We start from the raw sequence: 15,150 nt of genomic DNA, 5'->3' as shown, positions 1-15,150 counted from the left end.
AAATGAGCTCCACCCACCACCACTTCCCCTGCCGGTGGCGGACTCCCTCAGGTGTCGGTGTGTTGGTGGTTCTTTGTGTCTGGGGGTGGGCGTCCGGGTACACACCGGCTCACTCCTTGGCGGCCGCTTGTCGGGGCCTGGGGCCTGGGGCTCGCTCGGGCCCCTTTGGAGGTGGGGTGCCCCCGGCCTCTCGGCCTAGGGCTCGGTCACTCAGGCGCAGCTGGGGGCCGGCGGAGCTCACGGGCGCGTCACTGCAACCCCCCCTGGCTTCTGCTCCGCGGCTGCTGAGTGAGCCCTCATCTGGGACTCTCCTCAGCTCTTACTGGAACAGTGGCGCGGCTGCCCCTCTGTTGGTCTTCCATGGTCTCTTGTGTTCTGGGGTCCTCTGGATGTCTGGAGTTTTGATCTCCTCCATACCCGCTTCACACCCTGGAGGACGGGGCTGTGGCCCCCCCACACTCCCTAGCAGATCATTACATGGAGAAACCTTTGGAATGCAAGCATGCTGATCCACACAGGTATGCACACATGGGTATTCACAGACGCGGACTAAAGCTTTCTTGGCTGCTGCCTCAAAGCACACTGTGCGCTGTCTATCTTGCGTGCTGCACAATATCGTTTATTACTTAGTAAATACTGATATCTATGACTAGCTAGTTTATTGTGATGGTGCTTTGTTTTCTCTATTATTATGTTGCTCTTTGTTGTTTGCTGTCTCCTCTGTTTGTTTGTTTGTTTGTCTTTTCTCCATACAGGTGACCCAGGAGTTTTTTTTTTTTTTTTTTGTCTCTCTTCCCCCCCCTTCTCACCGTCTCTTCTCCCCTTGGGTTTTCTTTCTTTCTCTCCCCCTCTCTCTCTCATTCATTCCCCCTGTCCTATTTATTAAAAAAAAAAAAAAAAATGACAAAGGATGAACTGAAGCTCTGCCATCACGTAATGTCGCATACTGCTGTTTCTGATGTCATTTAAAAAAAAAAAAAAAAAAAAAAAAAAAAAAAAAGAAATGAGCTTCCTCCGAAGGGTGGCTGGCCTCTCCCTTAGAGATAGGGTGAGAAGTTCGGCCATCCGGGAGGGGCTCAGAGTAGAGCAGCTGCTGCTCCACATCAAAAGGAGCCAGCTGAGGTGGTTCGGGCATCTGACAAGGATGCCCCTTGGGCGCCTCCTAGGTGAGGTGTTCCTGGCATGTCCCACCAGGAGGAGGCCCGGGGCAGACCCAGGACACGCTGGAGAGATTATATCTCTTGGCTGGCCTGGGAACGCCTTGGTGTTCCCCCGGATAAGCTGGAGGAAGTGGCTGGGGAGAGGGAGGTCTGGGCCTCTCTGCTTAGGCTGCTGCCCCCGCGGCCCGGCCTCGGATAAAGCGGATGAAGATGGATGGATGGATGGATGGATGGATGGATGGATGGGTTTGCAACAGACCCTTACTAAGCACACTATGAGAAAGCTATTACTAAAGACTATTCTTAATTAAATCCACCAGTCAGTCCTGAAATTATTTCTGTTACTAGAAAATTCAGCAACTTCACATTAATCACATCACACCATTCACACCCTATGTTGAAACCTGGCCTCTTGCTGACAGTAAAAAATGCCCCAACAGTCTGCTAACTAGACATCAGACTTTCGATGGAAGACCACAAAAATTCAGTGAAATGTCACAATTGTATAACACTGATGAACAACGTGCAGATTTGGAAAAGTGTGTGCAAGGCCAGCTGTTGGCATAAACACTGTCAGTGGTTTGTTTTTGCTTGTTCTTCATGCTTGTTGACTCTGCTGGACAGCGTGGCAATAAATCTCCATGAGAAATGTTTAACATTTAGAAGCAGATTCTGAAAGCTTTTAAATTACAACCCGATTGTTTATTGCTTGCTGAGAAGTACTATAAGCAGTAAATACCCTCTAAGTCTATTTTTTCTTTTTGGATTTTTACCAACATTTTCTCTGCATTTTATTGTAAAGGAAAAAGCAGAACATAAGAATGGTACTTTAACCTGGCAATCTGGCTATCAAGTAATAAATGTGTTGTGAAACATTTGGATCTAACTGTCTGCTTGGTATGTTCTTAATGGGAAACACTGCACACATTTCGACGATGTCACGAAGCTGACATACTCGTGTTTATTTCCTTATGATTTTTGAAGTGTTTTTATTTATTTATTTAATTTTTCCATCCTAAATTATGATTATAGCCTGAAAATATGACCCACATTTAGGTCCTCCTCACGTGGTTCTTATTACAGAAAGTATAAAAACATGTAACATTTTTCACCCTATATTTAAAAGAAAAAACAAAGAGCACTATTTTTGAGAAACCTCTGCAGCACCAGGAGAATCTTTTCTGTCAGTCCACATGACATTTCCTGAGAGAACAACATATATGACTTCAAGGGTGTGTACCGCCTCCTTTTACATCACAGCAGCCACAGAGGTCATAGCATTAACAGCTGTGGTCTTGCTTCAGCCTACAAATGTAGAAGGTATGATGCTGCTTGCTGCATTTCTCCACCATGCAGATTGAAACTATACTAAAAACTGTGGGTTGTTGGAGGTCTGTATGGTCAGGGATAAAACAAGTTAACTTGGCTTTTCTTAGTGCTATCATTAATCTTTCCAGGTAACAGACCAGCAACAGAAAAGAAAAACAGAGAAAATGGCTTTTCAGAAAAATACAGGGTATGTGAAGCCCTGGTGGAAAGACAAACAGAAATGATTCGCTTTTCTTCCAGCCACAGTGTACAGGCACTGGTGTAAGAAAAGTAAATAAAGCACAATATAGGCTGGAGGAATTGGAAAAGGTTAATTGAAGACAAAAGTAAGTCTTATGCAAAACTGACATGTAGCTCAAAGGAAAATTTAAAAGAGGACATCACAAAGAAGAAAATCAGAGACACTTTTTAAAGCACAAAAAACCCTTTAAACAGCATGAAAACAAATATAAATAATTAAATGATTGAATGACTCTTCTATTGTTGTTGAATAGTTATGGTCACTGCTATGCCTTTAGTTTTCTAGTGTTCCTTTCTCTGCCAAGTTGTTTCATTTCCTGAGAGTTTCTTTGTTGGGATTTTTTCTTTTGTTTTGTCTCTTGAGTGCACATCTTTCTATTTCTCTATTTATTTTCTTGTACACTCAAATCTTTTGTCTTTTTCTGTTCATTTCCCCGTTGTGTTTAGATATGTGACCTGTACTTTTAAATCCTTTCAGAAAATATCATTTCCTCAGCACTTTTTCTGGATCTCAGTGGAAAACATCATAGTGCCAAGGTAAGCGAGATAAAGGAAACTCATAGAGCCTGGTGATCAGAATATTTGACTCTATGGAGCATACCCTGGATTACTTTGTGATTTAAAAATTAAAGTTGCTGATGTGGTTGTAATGAAGCTGCAGCGTTGCCTTGATTGAAGAAAAAAATGTCCATAAATCAAAAAAACTGACATTGTTTTGGAAAAAATGACATAGGTTTATGTGATGGAATAATAGCTGTTCACTGACATTTACAACTAATCGTATTTTACAAGGTTTATCACTTAAGGCTGACTCAAAAAGCACCCATAGACTCCCATGTCAAAATGGCTCACTTCAGGGTGTCAAAAAGCACATTTGAAGCCTGGTACCAGAAACATTTTTATTCTCCATGGCTTTTGTCTCCCTTTTTAACGAGTCTAGTGGACAGAGTGTGGACAGCATTAATAAGCAGCATAGCAATGACATCAAACTCGTGAAAATTAGAATTTGTGCTGTGTGGTCAAATGTTTGTGCCTGTTGGACACCTTTCCTCTCTTTGTTCTCATCACTGTTGGAGTCGTTACTCGCAAAAATTAATAAAGTAAAAGTAATTACACATATTACACAGAACTCTTCTTAAAGTGGAGTACATAACTTAATTCGTCCCATGAGAGAATGATTAGTTACGCTACTCGTTGCCTTTCTTTTTCATTTCCTTATGTAAAATGACCTGAAAAATATTGTTTTATAATTACCAGTCAACAATATCAATCTGAGGCTACAGCCCAAAAACCAACACAAATCCCTATCATAATGAGGACACGCATATGATCTTTCTCTTTGTAGTTGGGTGTGAGCACAAAGCCGACAGCACACAGCGAAGATCAAAACCTAGACTTTAATCTAATCATAATCAAGATGGGAGCTGCCAGAATTCTAATCTTCAGGCTACAGAATGGAATTAAGAAAGTAGTGGGTAAAGTCACATTGTCTATGTCCATTTTTCTCATATAGTTTATTAATATTCCCTAGTAAAGGGTGCGATGGAAAGTTTGAGAAAAAATAAAAAATAAAACAAGGACTAAATGTAGGCTACAAGTAGCATCTATTGCACTTTCAAATTTAAAGAAACTGACACATTAATGAATCAATGAATACAAGTTACAAATATAACATAAATTAGTCTGAAATATGCCTTTATTTTTTTTCATTAAGTGAATTTTGATGCTTTCTATCTTGAGTAAAAATGTAAATGACTGCTTTTTCCACATAGTATTTCCAAAGTGCAGTGTGGCTACTTTTACCTAAGTACAAAATCTGATGATTTATCCACCTCTGTGTACAGCACTTGTGTTTGTGTATGTTTCTCCGCCTGCAGCTGTAATAACAGCCAGAGTCTGCTCAGGCTCAAACTCCCAGACCTGAGCAGAGCTTCACTCAGTGTTAATTTGCTTATCGCTGGATGTTCTCTCCTGCCTTTCTAACGGTAAGCAGCTGTGAGGCCTGCTAATTAAAACCTGAAAGGAGGGTCTGGTCCTCTAATGTGATCATACATGCAATGAAGCACGTACCCGCTGACACGTGCACGCGCAACGCCACTGATCTCCATTGTTTGAGCACATGCACACACTGAGTACATAAATATATACATTGCTTGGCCTGCATATCTGGTTCTCTGGTTTATAGGACAGTTTGGGTAATAAAGACAACAGGGCTAAAATTTATAGTTGGGTTAAAAGTTGAAAATGTGTTTTTGAAGTTTTTAATGCTTTTTTTTGTCCTCTTGCAGTTGGCAATAATAAGCAATTCATTCACACAATGTTTTTTTTTAGCAAAAGTCACAGTTAAACTCCAGAATGAAAACTTTTTTTTAAATGACCTCTATACTATAAGTAACTACGCCATAATTTCCACTCCCGCTCTATTAGTCTGTCGTACATTATGTCATAACTTCTACAAGAGCAGAGTTCCCTGTGGGAATGCTTATAAGGTTTTTTAGTCACTAAGCAGAAACTCCCCTGTACCTGCTTTACCATGCATGTGTGCACTTTTTTGTGATATGACAAAACTATAATACTTAATTTTAACACTGTGTTTTTGTATGTGTTTGCCACATTTACAAACTGTTGTCCTGGGGGAAAAAAATTATCGTATCTGTGGAAGATGCAGTCTAAAACTTTACAGGCTTACAGCCGACATCAAAATAAAGAGCTCAGTTCAATAACGAGTGAGGTCTCGGAGCTCATTAGGGATAAAATCAACTGATGTCTGGTGAAAGCACATCCTTTGAAACCGTTTAGCATTGTGGATACATTTGATAATAAATGTAATTAAAATTGACGATTGCTGCATTGTTTGTACTGTATCGGCAGTACACACAGGTAATTCCATGGATCCCTTTAATTGAAGTGCAGTGGCATTGCTCTATCAAATACCACAAAACACAGTAAGAAGAGATTTTTTATGTTTTCACTGCAAACAATCAGCCTGGCTTCTGCCGATGGGCCTCTTTTTTTGTTCTCTTTGGCCTTTCTAACTCAGATCAACATTTTAGAAATCGCATTATCCAACATATTGTGTAATGCAGAAAGACTTGGTGTATAAAAGGCCCCAAAGTTCATAGAATAGTTTTACTGGTGTTTATAAGTTTATATAAGTTCATTTAATGTTCAGTCTTCTGCCAGTTTGGGCCAGCCCACCTTCTAGTGACATCATCCGGTTAGTAAGGTGGGCAGTTTAATGTCGGATGAGCAGTGTTGGTCCGGAGGGGGTGCACTGATTCCTGGGGGATGTTATGTGTGCGTAAATGACAAGTAAGTAGTGACCTGTGTTGTATTTTGCCTTTGTTTGTGTCAGTACTGTAGTATGTTACCATTTAGGAGCTAATGTAGTCCATAGTTGGAGCCCACGCATGCAACGCGTGAGTTCACCCTCATTTCATATGCTAATTTATGTTGTTAGCTTACCCCGGTTTAGCTTTGTTGACGCATGTACGGTCGCTCGTATGTCCATAATGTCATTCCTGTGTTATCAGACCTTCTCTGTATGTTGTATGTGATGCTTGTGATTGTTTACTTTGAAGTAGCGGAGTTTGTAGCGAACAATTAGGTACGAGGATTAATAAAATAGCGAACGTAGTTCGACCGGAAGTATACCCTTCACAATAAGAGCATTATAGCGGATTATAATTATTTTGTACAACTACCGGAAGTAGTTCCTGTGTACTGACGGTTGCTTAACCTCGCACTGTTTAGTTGCATAGTGTGAGCAGTTTGAAGTGTATTATATTTTTCTGATCTTTATATTTGCTTATTTTAACTATATTGTATCATGTTTATATTTGAGTATTTGACTTGCCTATTCTCTTTATTTATCGTTATTTCCCTTGTTTATTTCCTTTGTAGGAAACCACACACACACACCTATGTACACCCGCTGTGTTTACAGCCCCAGAAATTGAGTGATAACAATAAAGTGCCTCAAACGGAACCTCAAGCTCCCTCCTTCTTTCATACTCTGGGACAATTTGGCCTTAAGTGGTGTTCTGGCCGACACCGGGGTGACTGTAGTGCTCAAAGACTGAATCAGTACCACAGCCGTGCCTATCTTTGATATCTCCACTACACTTGGGGAACACAAAGTGCAGTCTTAGCAGCAAATCAATTTATGTGTCCTCGCTGTTTGAGATAAAGGGAGGACTTGCGGTCTGATCTAACATGCTTTGTTGAGGTAAGGAAAGGAAAATGGCTTTTTTGTAAAACTAATGAAAACAGATCTTTCCCTCCAGCTATGCTACCATACATTTTAAAAGTGTCACACTCATTTGTCATTTGTTAGCTAATCCCATTATGCCACTGGACTGACTGCTCTGTCTTTTAATTTGCTGACTAAGGGCATAATTACTTTAACAGCAGTCTGGCAGTTATTGGAAACACATAGGGGCTGAGGCGAGTCATAAACCATAAAATGACATCTTTGCCAAGTTTGACACTTAAAAGATTTGCGATGATATATTTACTTACACAGGTAGGTGAGCCAGCTGGGATTTATACAATAAAGCAATTTTAAGGATCTAATCTAGACTAGCTTATTTTCTTCATTTTCTTTGTAAGTGGAAATGATAAACATAAAATGACTATTTATGTACACTGTATGTATGTGCCAGTGTAAACAGGAAGCAGAGGCTTGATTGTTTGTCATAAAGAGTTGAAGGACATATCGTAGCTGATTCTATCAGGAAATAATTGTGACATTGCTTACAAAAGTCTGTGGTTGATGCCCAGTAATCAGTTTTGCTTAGCAATGTTCCCAGCTGAATGAAGTGACCTTATTGTTATTACAGCCGTATTACACATGTTACACTGGAACATCCTTCATGAAAGGACACACTCTCAAACTACTCATAAAAAAACAGAATATCAACACAACTGAGAGACCATCATCCAAGTCATCAGTAAAATCCACACAGTAGGCAAGGATTGCACTGATACATTCAAATCTGCTTCTGAACATTCAGTTCATTTTAGTTTTATTTATGTCACCAAATCACAACAGCAGGCACTTCAAGGTAGGATTTTCCGCAATTGGTTGGAAGTGAAGGTCGAGGTCTGGCAAATATAAAGATGTCAGGTATGTTAAAGAGAACATGAAGGGATGTCCTCATTCTGTCTCTTACTAAAAGTAAGAGTAGATCCGTTTATTAATACAAGAATTTAATTAATCTTTTTTGAAAATACCAACTTACTAAAAAGACTACTAAATAAACTGTTGACCAGGTTGTCTAAGTGTATATAATCTATTTAAAACCCTTTTCGTGATATCATAGTTTCTAATATTGGTATTGGTAGCCGATGAAGTCCAAGCTTGGTGTCTGACAGTGTCAGTAATATTGACATCACTGTCACAGTTTTTGCCTACGACATGATTAAATAGTGATGATAGACTATTATCGGTTATGGTTACATGTTGTTTCACACGTATCTCGCATAACATGTTTATTAAGCATAAAAACTTAATTTAAGTGAGATATTTCAGTGCACACAGCAAAATAATAAAAACAAAAATCAATTTCTCTTACTTTGATTTATTTACTTTCCCTACGTCTGAATAATTCATCTTTGTCAGGAAATTAATCATTAAAAATGACCCAAAGAGGACTGAATTTGAGAGAGTGAATTTGGTTTTCAGGATATCATGCTCTTCAGCGTTGGGATGTATTTTGAGTTTGCAACCCAATAGGAATATCATATCACTGCAATACCCTAAATAGTACTGAGTTTGTACCCAGTTTTTATGAATTCTCCCTACTTCACTGACTTTTCCATCTAAGTCCGAGAACAGTGATTAGGAAAAGATATAGTAATTTTTGGGACTTTTCCTATCTTCAACTTGCAAGACATTCTCTAAAAATCAGTTGGAATTGACCTAAAGGTCTGTTTGCATGTATACAAAGGACAAAACAAAGCTTAAAAATACACCCATATGTATATGGACACAGTTGGAGTGAATGTTATACATCTTGTCAGCTTGATCTGACAGACACATGCAGCTGGGCAGGCAGGTAGCAGGTCAGGAGCTGATTAGCTGATAAGGAGCAGGTGTGAAGGCTAAACCTGTGATGGAGAGGGTGTCTGCTGGGCAGGTGTAACGTGACTGGAACTGGCAAATAAAAGACTTTCCCTCTTAACTATAGAGTGTCAATCCACTGTAGATACAGCTGTGAAGGCCACTCCACACTAAAGAGTTAGGTAGGAATCAAAAGGTATATGAATATCCATGCTTGCCACTAGGTAAGAAACATCCATCACCATGGATACTGATAGACTCTTTGCCCTCTCGATACGGCACGTTCTCATGCGTCATCTCCTTGTAAATACAGAGATGACGCATTAAAAGTAAGTGGTTTCCAAGTTTCATGCACAGCTAAATTAATATTTCTGAAGCAGAAACATGCATATCTAATTATATGATATATGTCATTCATTTTGTGAAACAAGTGCTTGCATTTGTGTTACCAGATTATGATATGTAGGTCAGTACCCCCACAGACTCCCTGTTACTGGGTTTTGAGTTCACTTGCACTCCACACCATCTGGTTTGGATTGATCTAGAAACATGGAAAACATGGAAATGGGATGGAAAGGAGACTGACTTGGGAGTTGCAATATTCATTCTTTTAAGATTATTTACAGCAAGTTTTTATTCCCTTTAATATGTGATATGTCTGTATTTCTTCTTCTTGACATCACTTAGCGCTCTCTTTTCAGAGGGCAGAATCTCTGTTTGGTCAGTCAGTGATTTGGTTTTAATCAGGTTGTCTCTGGTTAATGATTTATAGCAAAGGAGACTGTTATTCTGAAAGATCTATTTGAATCCTGAGCTTTGGATTATGTGGTTTTTATAGTTTAGCCTGTTTTGTGAACTTTTTCTCCAGATTATAATTATTTATATACATTTTATTTTTTTAATGATCTCACAGGTGGAGTAATGAATATGTTGTTTATCAAAAAGGAACAAGTCAAACATAAAATTATACCAAGCAAATTTATTGCTGTATTTCTGCAACAAATAAGACTGAAAGCAGAACTTGTGTATGCTGTTCACAGGTATGGAGACCATCTGGCCTTTAGACTGGTGACGTGCTGCGGTGCTACTCTACTACACGTGACAATTTTCATCTATTATAATACGTCTCCAGTTTTCATGGAGACGTATTATAGCTGTACCTTGGAGTTCATATAGTGAGTAACTATGCAGAGAGTTTATTATGGCTGTTTACTGCGCTGTGGTAAATCCACTCTGCTGCAGATCATGGGTTTTAACTCCTGTTGTGAGTTACTAATGCTCTAGTGTGTGATGAATCAGATGCATTTTAATTTGACCCAGCATGCCAGAATGCAAACTGTTCTCAGCGGTGGCAGTCATCTGAGCTTTCCTTTATACATGCAAAGAACAACAGTTAGAAAGCTTCTCTAATTAACTCAGCTGCTTAAGGTTTCTAATTTATATATCATAAAAGGAAATTTGGTTTCTGTATCTATAACTTTCTGGTGATATACACCTTTGCCCATATTATGCTTTTATTGTCTGTGGGCAAGTGTTTCAAATTGTGAGTGTTAAATGCGCGAGTTAGGGTTTCACCTCCAATACCTGTATAAAAGATTGCTGTGTAAATATAGTGTGCAAAAAAACAAAAACAGATCTTGTTTCAGATTAATACAGAGAAAAGAAATCCCTTGTAGAAATGTAGTTCTGCAGGTGTTTCAAAATCAAATACCTGCAGAACTACAATCTCTATTCCAAAAAAGTAAATATAAGCAGAATATAATGATTTAAAAAATAAATAATCTAAAAAAAACTATAAAAAAAATTGTGTCTCTTTTTGAGTTTGATGGCAGCAACATGTCTCCAAAAAGTTGGGATGGTGTCAACAAAGAGCTGTAAAAGTAAGCAATATAAAAAGGAAACAGCTATTAGTACAAGTTAGGGCAGAAAAACTGCATCTTTAAATTGTGGAACATAATCAGAAAACATTTTCCTCAATATAAAATTGTGAAGACTTTCAATGTCTCATCATATACAGTACATAATGTCGTCATAAGAGTCAAAGAATCTAGAGAAAGCATACTGGATGCCCGTGAGATTCAGGCTCTCAGACAGCACTGCAGTAAAAACAGGCATGGTCTGTCATGGAAATCACTGCATGGGCTCAGGAAGACTTACAGAACTCATTGTCTGTAAACACAGTTCACATGCCATCCACGAGTGCAGACTAAAGCCCTATAATGCAAAGAAGAACCAATACATGTGAACATATAAATGGTAAATGGTAAATGGCCTGTATTTATATAGCGCCTTACTAGTCCCTAAGGACCCCAAAGCGCTTTACATATCCAGTCATCCACCCATTCACACACACATTGACACACTGGTGATGGCAAGCTACATTGTAGCCACAGCCACCCTGGGGCGCACTGACAGAGGCGAGGCTGCCGGACACTGGCGCCACCGGGCCCTCTGACCACCACCAGTAGGCAACGGGTGAAGTGTCTTGCCCAAGGACACAACGACCAAGACTGTCCAAGCCAGGGCTCGAACCGGCAACCTTCCGATTACAAGACGAACTCCCAACTCTTGAGCCACGATCGCTCCACATGATCCAGAAACATTGCAATCTTTTCTGTCCCAAATGGACTGAAATGGAAAACTGTTTTGTGGTCAGAAAAATCAAGATTTGAAATTATTTTTGGAAAGCATGGACTCCATATCCTCTGGATTAAAAAGGATAGGGATCATCCAGTTTATGATCAGACCCAGGATTATTGAGCAGCTAGAATCCTATATCATGCAAAAACGGGACAACATTGCTCTCACAAAATCCAACAACTGGTTTCTTCAGTTCCTGGACATCAACAGACTGTTGTTAATGCTACACAGTAATAAAAATGACGCTGTCTCAACTTTTGTGTAATGCATTGCTGCCATCAAATTGAAAAAGAGACACAATTTTTCTTAAAATTGTATATTTTCTAAGTGAAAACATCTGATTTTTTCTATGTTCTATTGTGAATAAAATATGGGTTTATGAGATTTGCACATCATTGCATTCTGTTTTTATTTACATTTTAAACAGCACCACATTTTCTTTTTTTTGTAGAATTGGGTTTGCAACATCTTTAAGAAGGGGGACCGGAGGGTGTGTTCCAACTACAGGGGGATCACACTCCTCAGCCTCCCTGGGTAAGTCTATGCCAGGGTGCTGGAAAGGAGAGTTCGTCCGCTAGTCGAACCTCGGATACAGGAGGAACAATGCGGTTTTCGTCCTGGTCGCAGAACACTGGACCAGCTCTTTATCCTCTCGAGGATACTTGAGGGTGCATGGGAGTTTGCCCAACCAGTCTACATGTGTTTTGTGGACTTGGAGAAGGCATTCGACCGTGTCCCTCGGGGTGTCCTGTGGGAGGTGTTGCGGGAGTATGGGGTGTCTGGCCCATTGCTACGGGCCATTCGATCCCTATACAACCTTTGTAAGAGCTTGGTTAGCATTGCCGGCAATAAGTCGGACTCGTTCCCGGTGGGTGATGGGCTCCGCCAGGGCTGCCCTTTGTCTCCGGTTCTGTTCATAATTTTTATGGACAGGATTTCTAGGCGCAGCCAAGTGGCGGAGGGCTTTCACTTTGGTGGCCTCAGAATCTCATCTCTGTTGGCTTCATCGGGTGAGGGCCTCCAGCTCGCACTGGAACGGTTCGCAGCCGAGTGTGAAGCAGCGGGAATGAGGATCAGCACCTCCAAATCTGAGGCCATGGTTCTCAGCCAGAAAAGGGTGGAGTGCCCACTCCCGGTCGGGGATGAGTTCCTGCCCCAAGTGGAGGAGTTCAAGTATCTCGGGGTCTTGTTCGCGAGTGATGGGAGAAGGGAGCCGGAGATCCACAGACGGATTCGGGCTGCAGCTGCAGTAATGCGGACGCTGCACCGGTCCGTTGTGGTGAAGAGGGAGCTGAGTGTAAAAGCGAAGCTCTCAATTCACCGGTCGATCTACGTCCCTACCCTCACCTATGGCCACGAGCTGTGGGTAGTGACCGAAAGAACGAGATCGCGGATACAAGCGGCAGAAATGAGCTTCCTCCGAAGGGCGGCTGGTCTCTCCCTTAGAGATAAGGTGAGATGTTCGGCCATCCGGGAGGGGCTCAGAGTAGAGCAGCTGCTGCTCCACATCGAAAGGAGCCAGCTGAGGTGGTTCGGGCATCTGACAAGGATGCCCCCTGGGGACCTCCTGAGTGAGGTGTTCCAGGCATGTCCCACCGGGAGGAGGCCCCGGGGCAGACCCAGGACACGCTGGAGAGATTATATCTCTCGGCTGGCCTGGGAACGCCTTGGTGTTCCCCCGGATAAACTGGAGGAGGTGGCTGGGGAGAGGGAGGTCTGGGCCTCTTTGCTTAGGCTGCTGCCCCCGCGACCCGGCCTCGGATAAAGCGGATGAAGATGGATGGATGGGTTTGCAACAGACCCTAACAACCTGGTGCATCTGATTGATAAAAAGCATGGGCCCAACAAGAGTGATATCAGTCTGTAAGATGTTAGTTCTCAGTTAACTAAACTGGAAAATAACTGGGAAGATAATAAAATGAAAACATAAAAATGAACTTTAAAGAGTTGTATTCTGCCCTAACCTCTTGAAAATAGAAAATCCACAATAAAACAAATGTAAAACAAACAAGTAGAAACAGAAGTTGGTGCCCGTGATGGAACAGTAAGAAATGGGCTGAATGAAGGGGGATTTATAAGCAGAAAAGCAAATAGCAACTAGTACAAAAAAAAACAACAAAAAACAAGGTTGCAGTGGGCTGAAGAGAGACAAGCATAGACTGTGGATGACTGGATGAAAGTGATTTTCAGTCACGAAGCACAAATCTTCACTAGCAGAGGAGATGGTACTGCAACTTTTATACAGTATTTTTCAAATGACACATATAGAGACGACTGTCTGAAGAAAGCAAGAAAATGTCCCACATCATTTATGATACTGGGTTGCATTACAGATGTGAGGAGATGACACTCATTATCTGAACAGTAAATGCACAGGTATACATTTAAATTTTGGACACTTTCCTGTCCATCAGAGAAAGTAGGTTTGATGATGGTGATGATAATGGATCTTTCCACAGAGCAAAAAGGGTGAACACTTTTTTTTCGGGAGATTCAGATATACTGAATGACAACTGATGGTAGAAACAGAAAAGAAAAATGGTCCAGGATAAAACTCAAATCTGCAAAGCACTTCTGAGATGTTTGGAACCAGCTTGATGGAGAATGTTGTTTTTCCTGAAGTCCATGCCTTAAACCATTCAATGCACGATAAAAGTGTGAGAAGATGCAACAAAGTATTAATTGGCATATTTTTCCTCTTGATCCCAACAGGTGATATATGTCCTATCCTTGATCTGCAAAGGAAAAAAAACCCCTCACAGCCTTAATGAAAATAATTTTACATGTTTGAGTTGTTTGTTGTGGGCTGATTGCATAATTTTTGCCAAGGCTTGTACACTGGTCATGCATTGTTCTTATATGATTGTGATATCTAAAAGAGGAAAAACAAACACAGTCTACACACATACACTGACTGGGCATAGGCTCACAATTAATGATGCTAAACAGTGACAACCAAAAAGTGTTGTGATAAACTACTTGCTAATAGCTAATCCTATATATGCCAGTCCATTTTTATTTGACACCTTCTTAAATGAAATTGTTACAAAAGGCGGTTCTGTTTTTGCATTCACTAACTGATTACTGTGCATGAGGTACATATTTTTATTCCTTTCATATATGTTATGATGCAAGAAATTGATCATAAGTGTACTATAGAGTCTAGTCTGCCAGCATTACTGCACTTTAGCATGACGCTCACAAACCTATCCTTATCAACCCAGCTACTCAAACCAATCAAGGATTGTTTGAGTAGACAGACGTTATACAGCAGCAGCTATCCAAGGACTATGAAAGCCAATTGTACAGATATCTTGAAAGAAGGAAAGTGTATTTATCATTCTGATGATAGGAACTGTAATCTAAAACATGTAAATTCCACTATTAAATATTTAATAACCATCTATCCATCCATCCATTCGCTTCCGCTTATCCTTTTCAGGGTCGCGGGGGGAGCTGGAGCCTATCCCAGCTGTCATAGGGCGAGAGGCGGGGTACACCCTGGACAGGTCGCCAGTCTGTTGCAGGGCCAACACACATGGACAGACAGCCATTCGCACTCACATTCATTTGCACATTCACACCTAGTGACAATTTGGATTATCCAATTAACCTATCCCCACAAGCTGCATGTCTTTGGACGGTGGGAGGAAGCCGGAGTACCCGGAGGGAACCCACGCAGACATGGGGAGAACATGCAAACTCCACACGGAAAGA

The 15,150-nt window shown here is 40.8% G+C and overlaps 1 protein-coding gene and 1 long non-coding RNA gene across 3 annotated transcripts in view; both read left to right on the top strand.

Moving 5' to 3' along the window:
- The window catches only part of LOC143413169 (uncharacterized), a 314,090-nt gene that overhangs the window by 54,080 nt on the left and 244,860 nt on the right, over nt 1–15,150 (top strand). The window lies entirely within an intron of this gene.
- LOC111501502 (LINE-1 reverse transcriptase homolog) lies at nt 5,941–13,856 on the top strand. Its single transcript, XM_076876132.1, has 4 exons — nt 5,941–6,041; nt 6,633–6,957; nt 9,834–12,886; nt 13,848–13,856. The coding sequence occupies exons 3-4, from the start codon at nt 12,131–12,133 to the stop codon at nt 13,854–13,856; spliced, it is 765 nt and encodes a 254-aa protein (XP_076732247.1). The 5' UTR covers nt 5,941–6,041; nt 6,633–6,957; nt 9,834–12,130.

This window comes from Maylandia zebra, linkage group LG17 (genome assembly GCF_041146795.1).
Source record: "Maylandia zebra isolate NMK-2024a linkage group LG17, Mzebra_GT3a, whole genome shotgun sequence".
In the NCBI taxonomy this organism is placed as follows: domain Eukaryota; kingdom Metazoa; phylum Chordata; class Actinopteri; order Cichliformes; family Cichlidae; genus Maylandia; species Maylandia zebra.
This window is presented reverse-complemented; position numbering and strand designations above follow the sequence as displayed.

What these genes read in the sequence shown, in the direction of transcription:
- LOC111501502 (XM_076876132.1), top strand. Translation starts at nt 12,131, where the DNA reads ATGTGTTTTGTGGACTTGGAGAAGGCATTCGACCGTGTCCCTCGGGGT.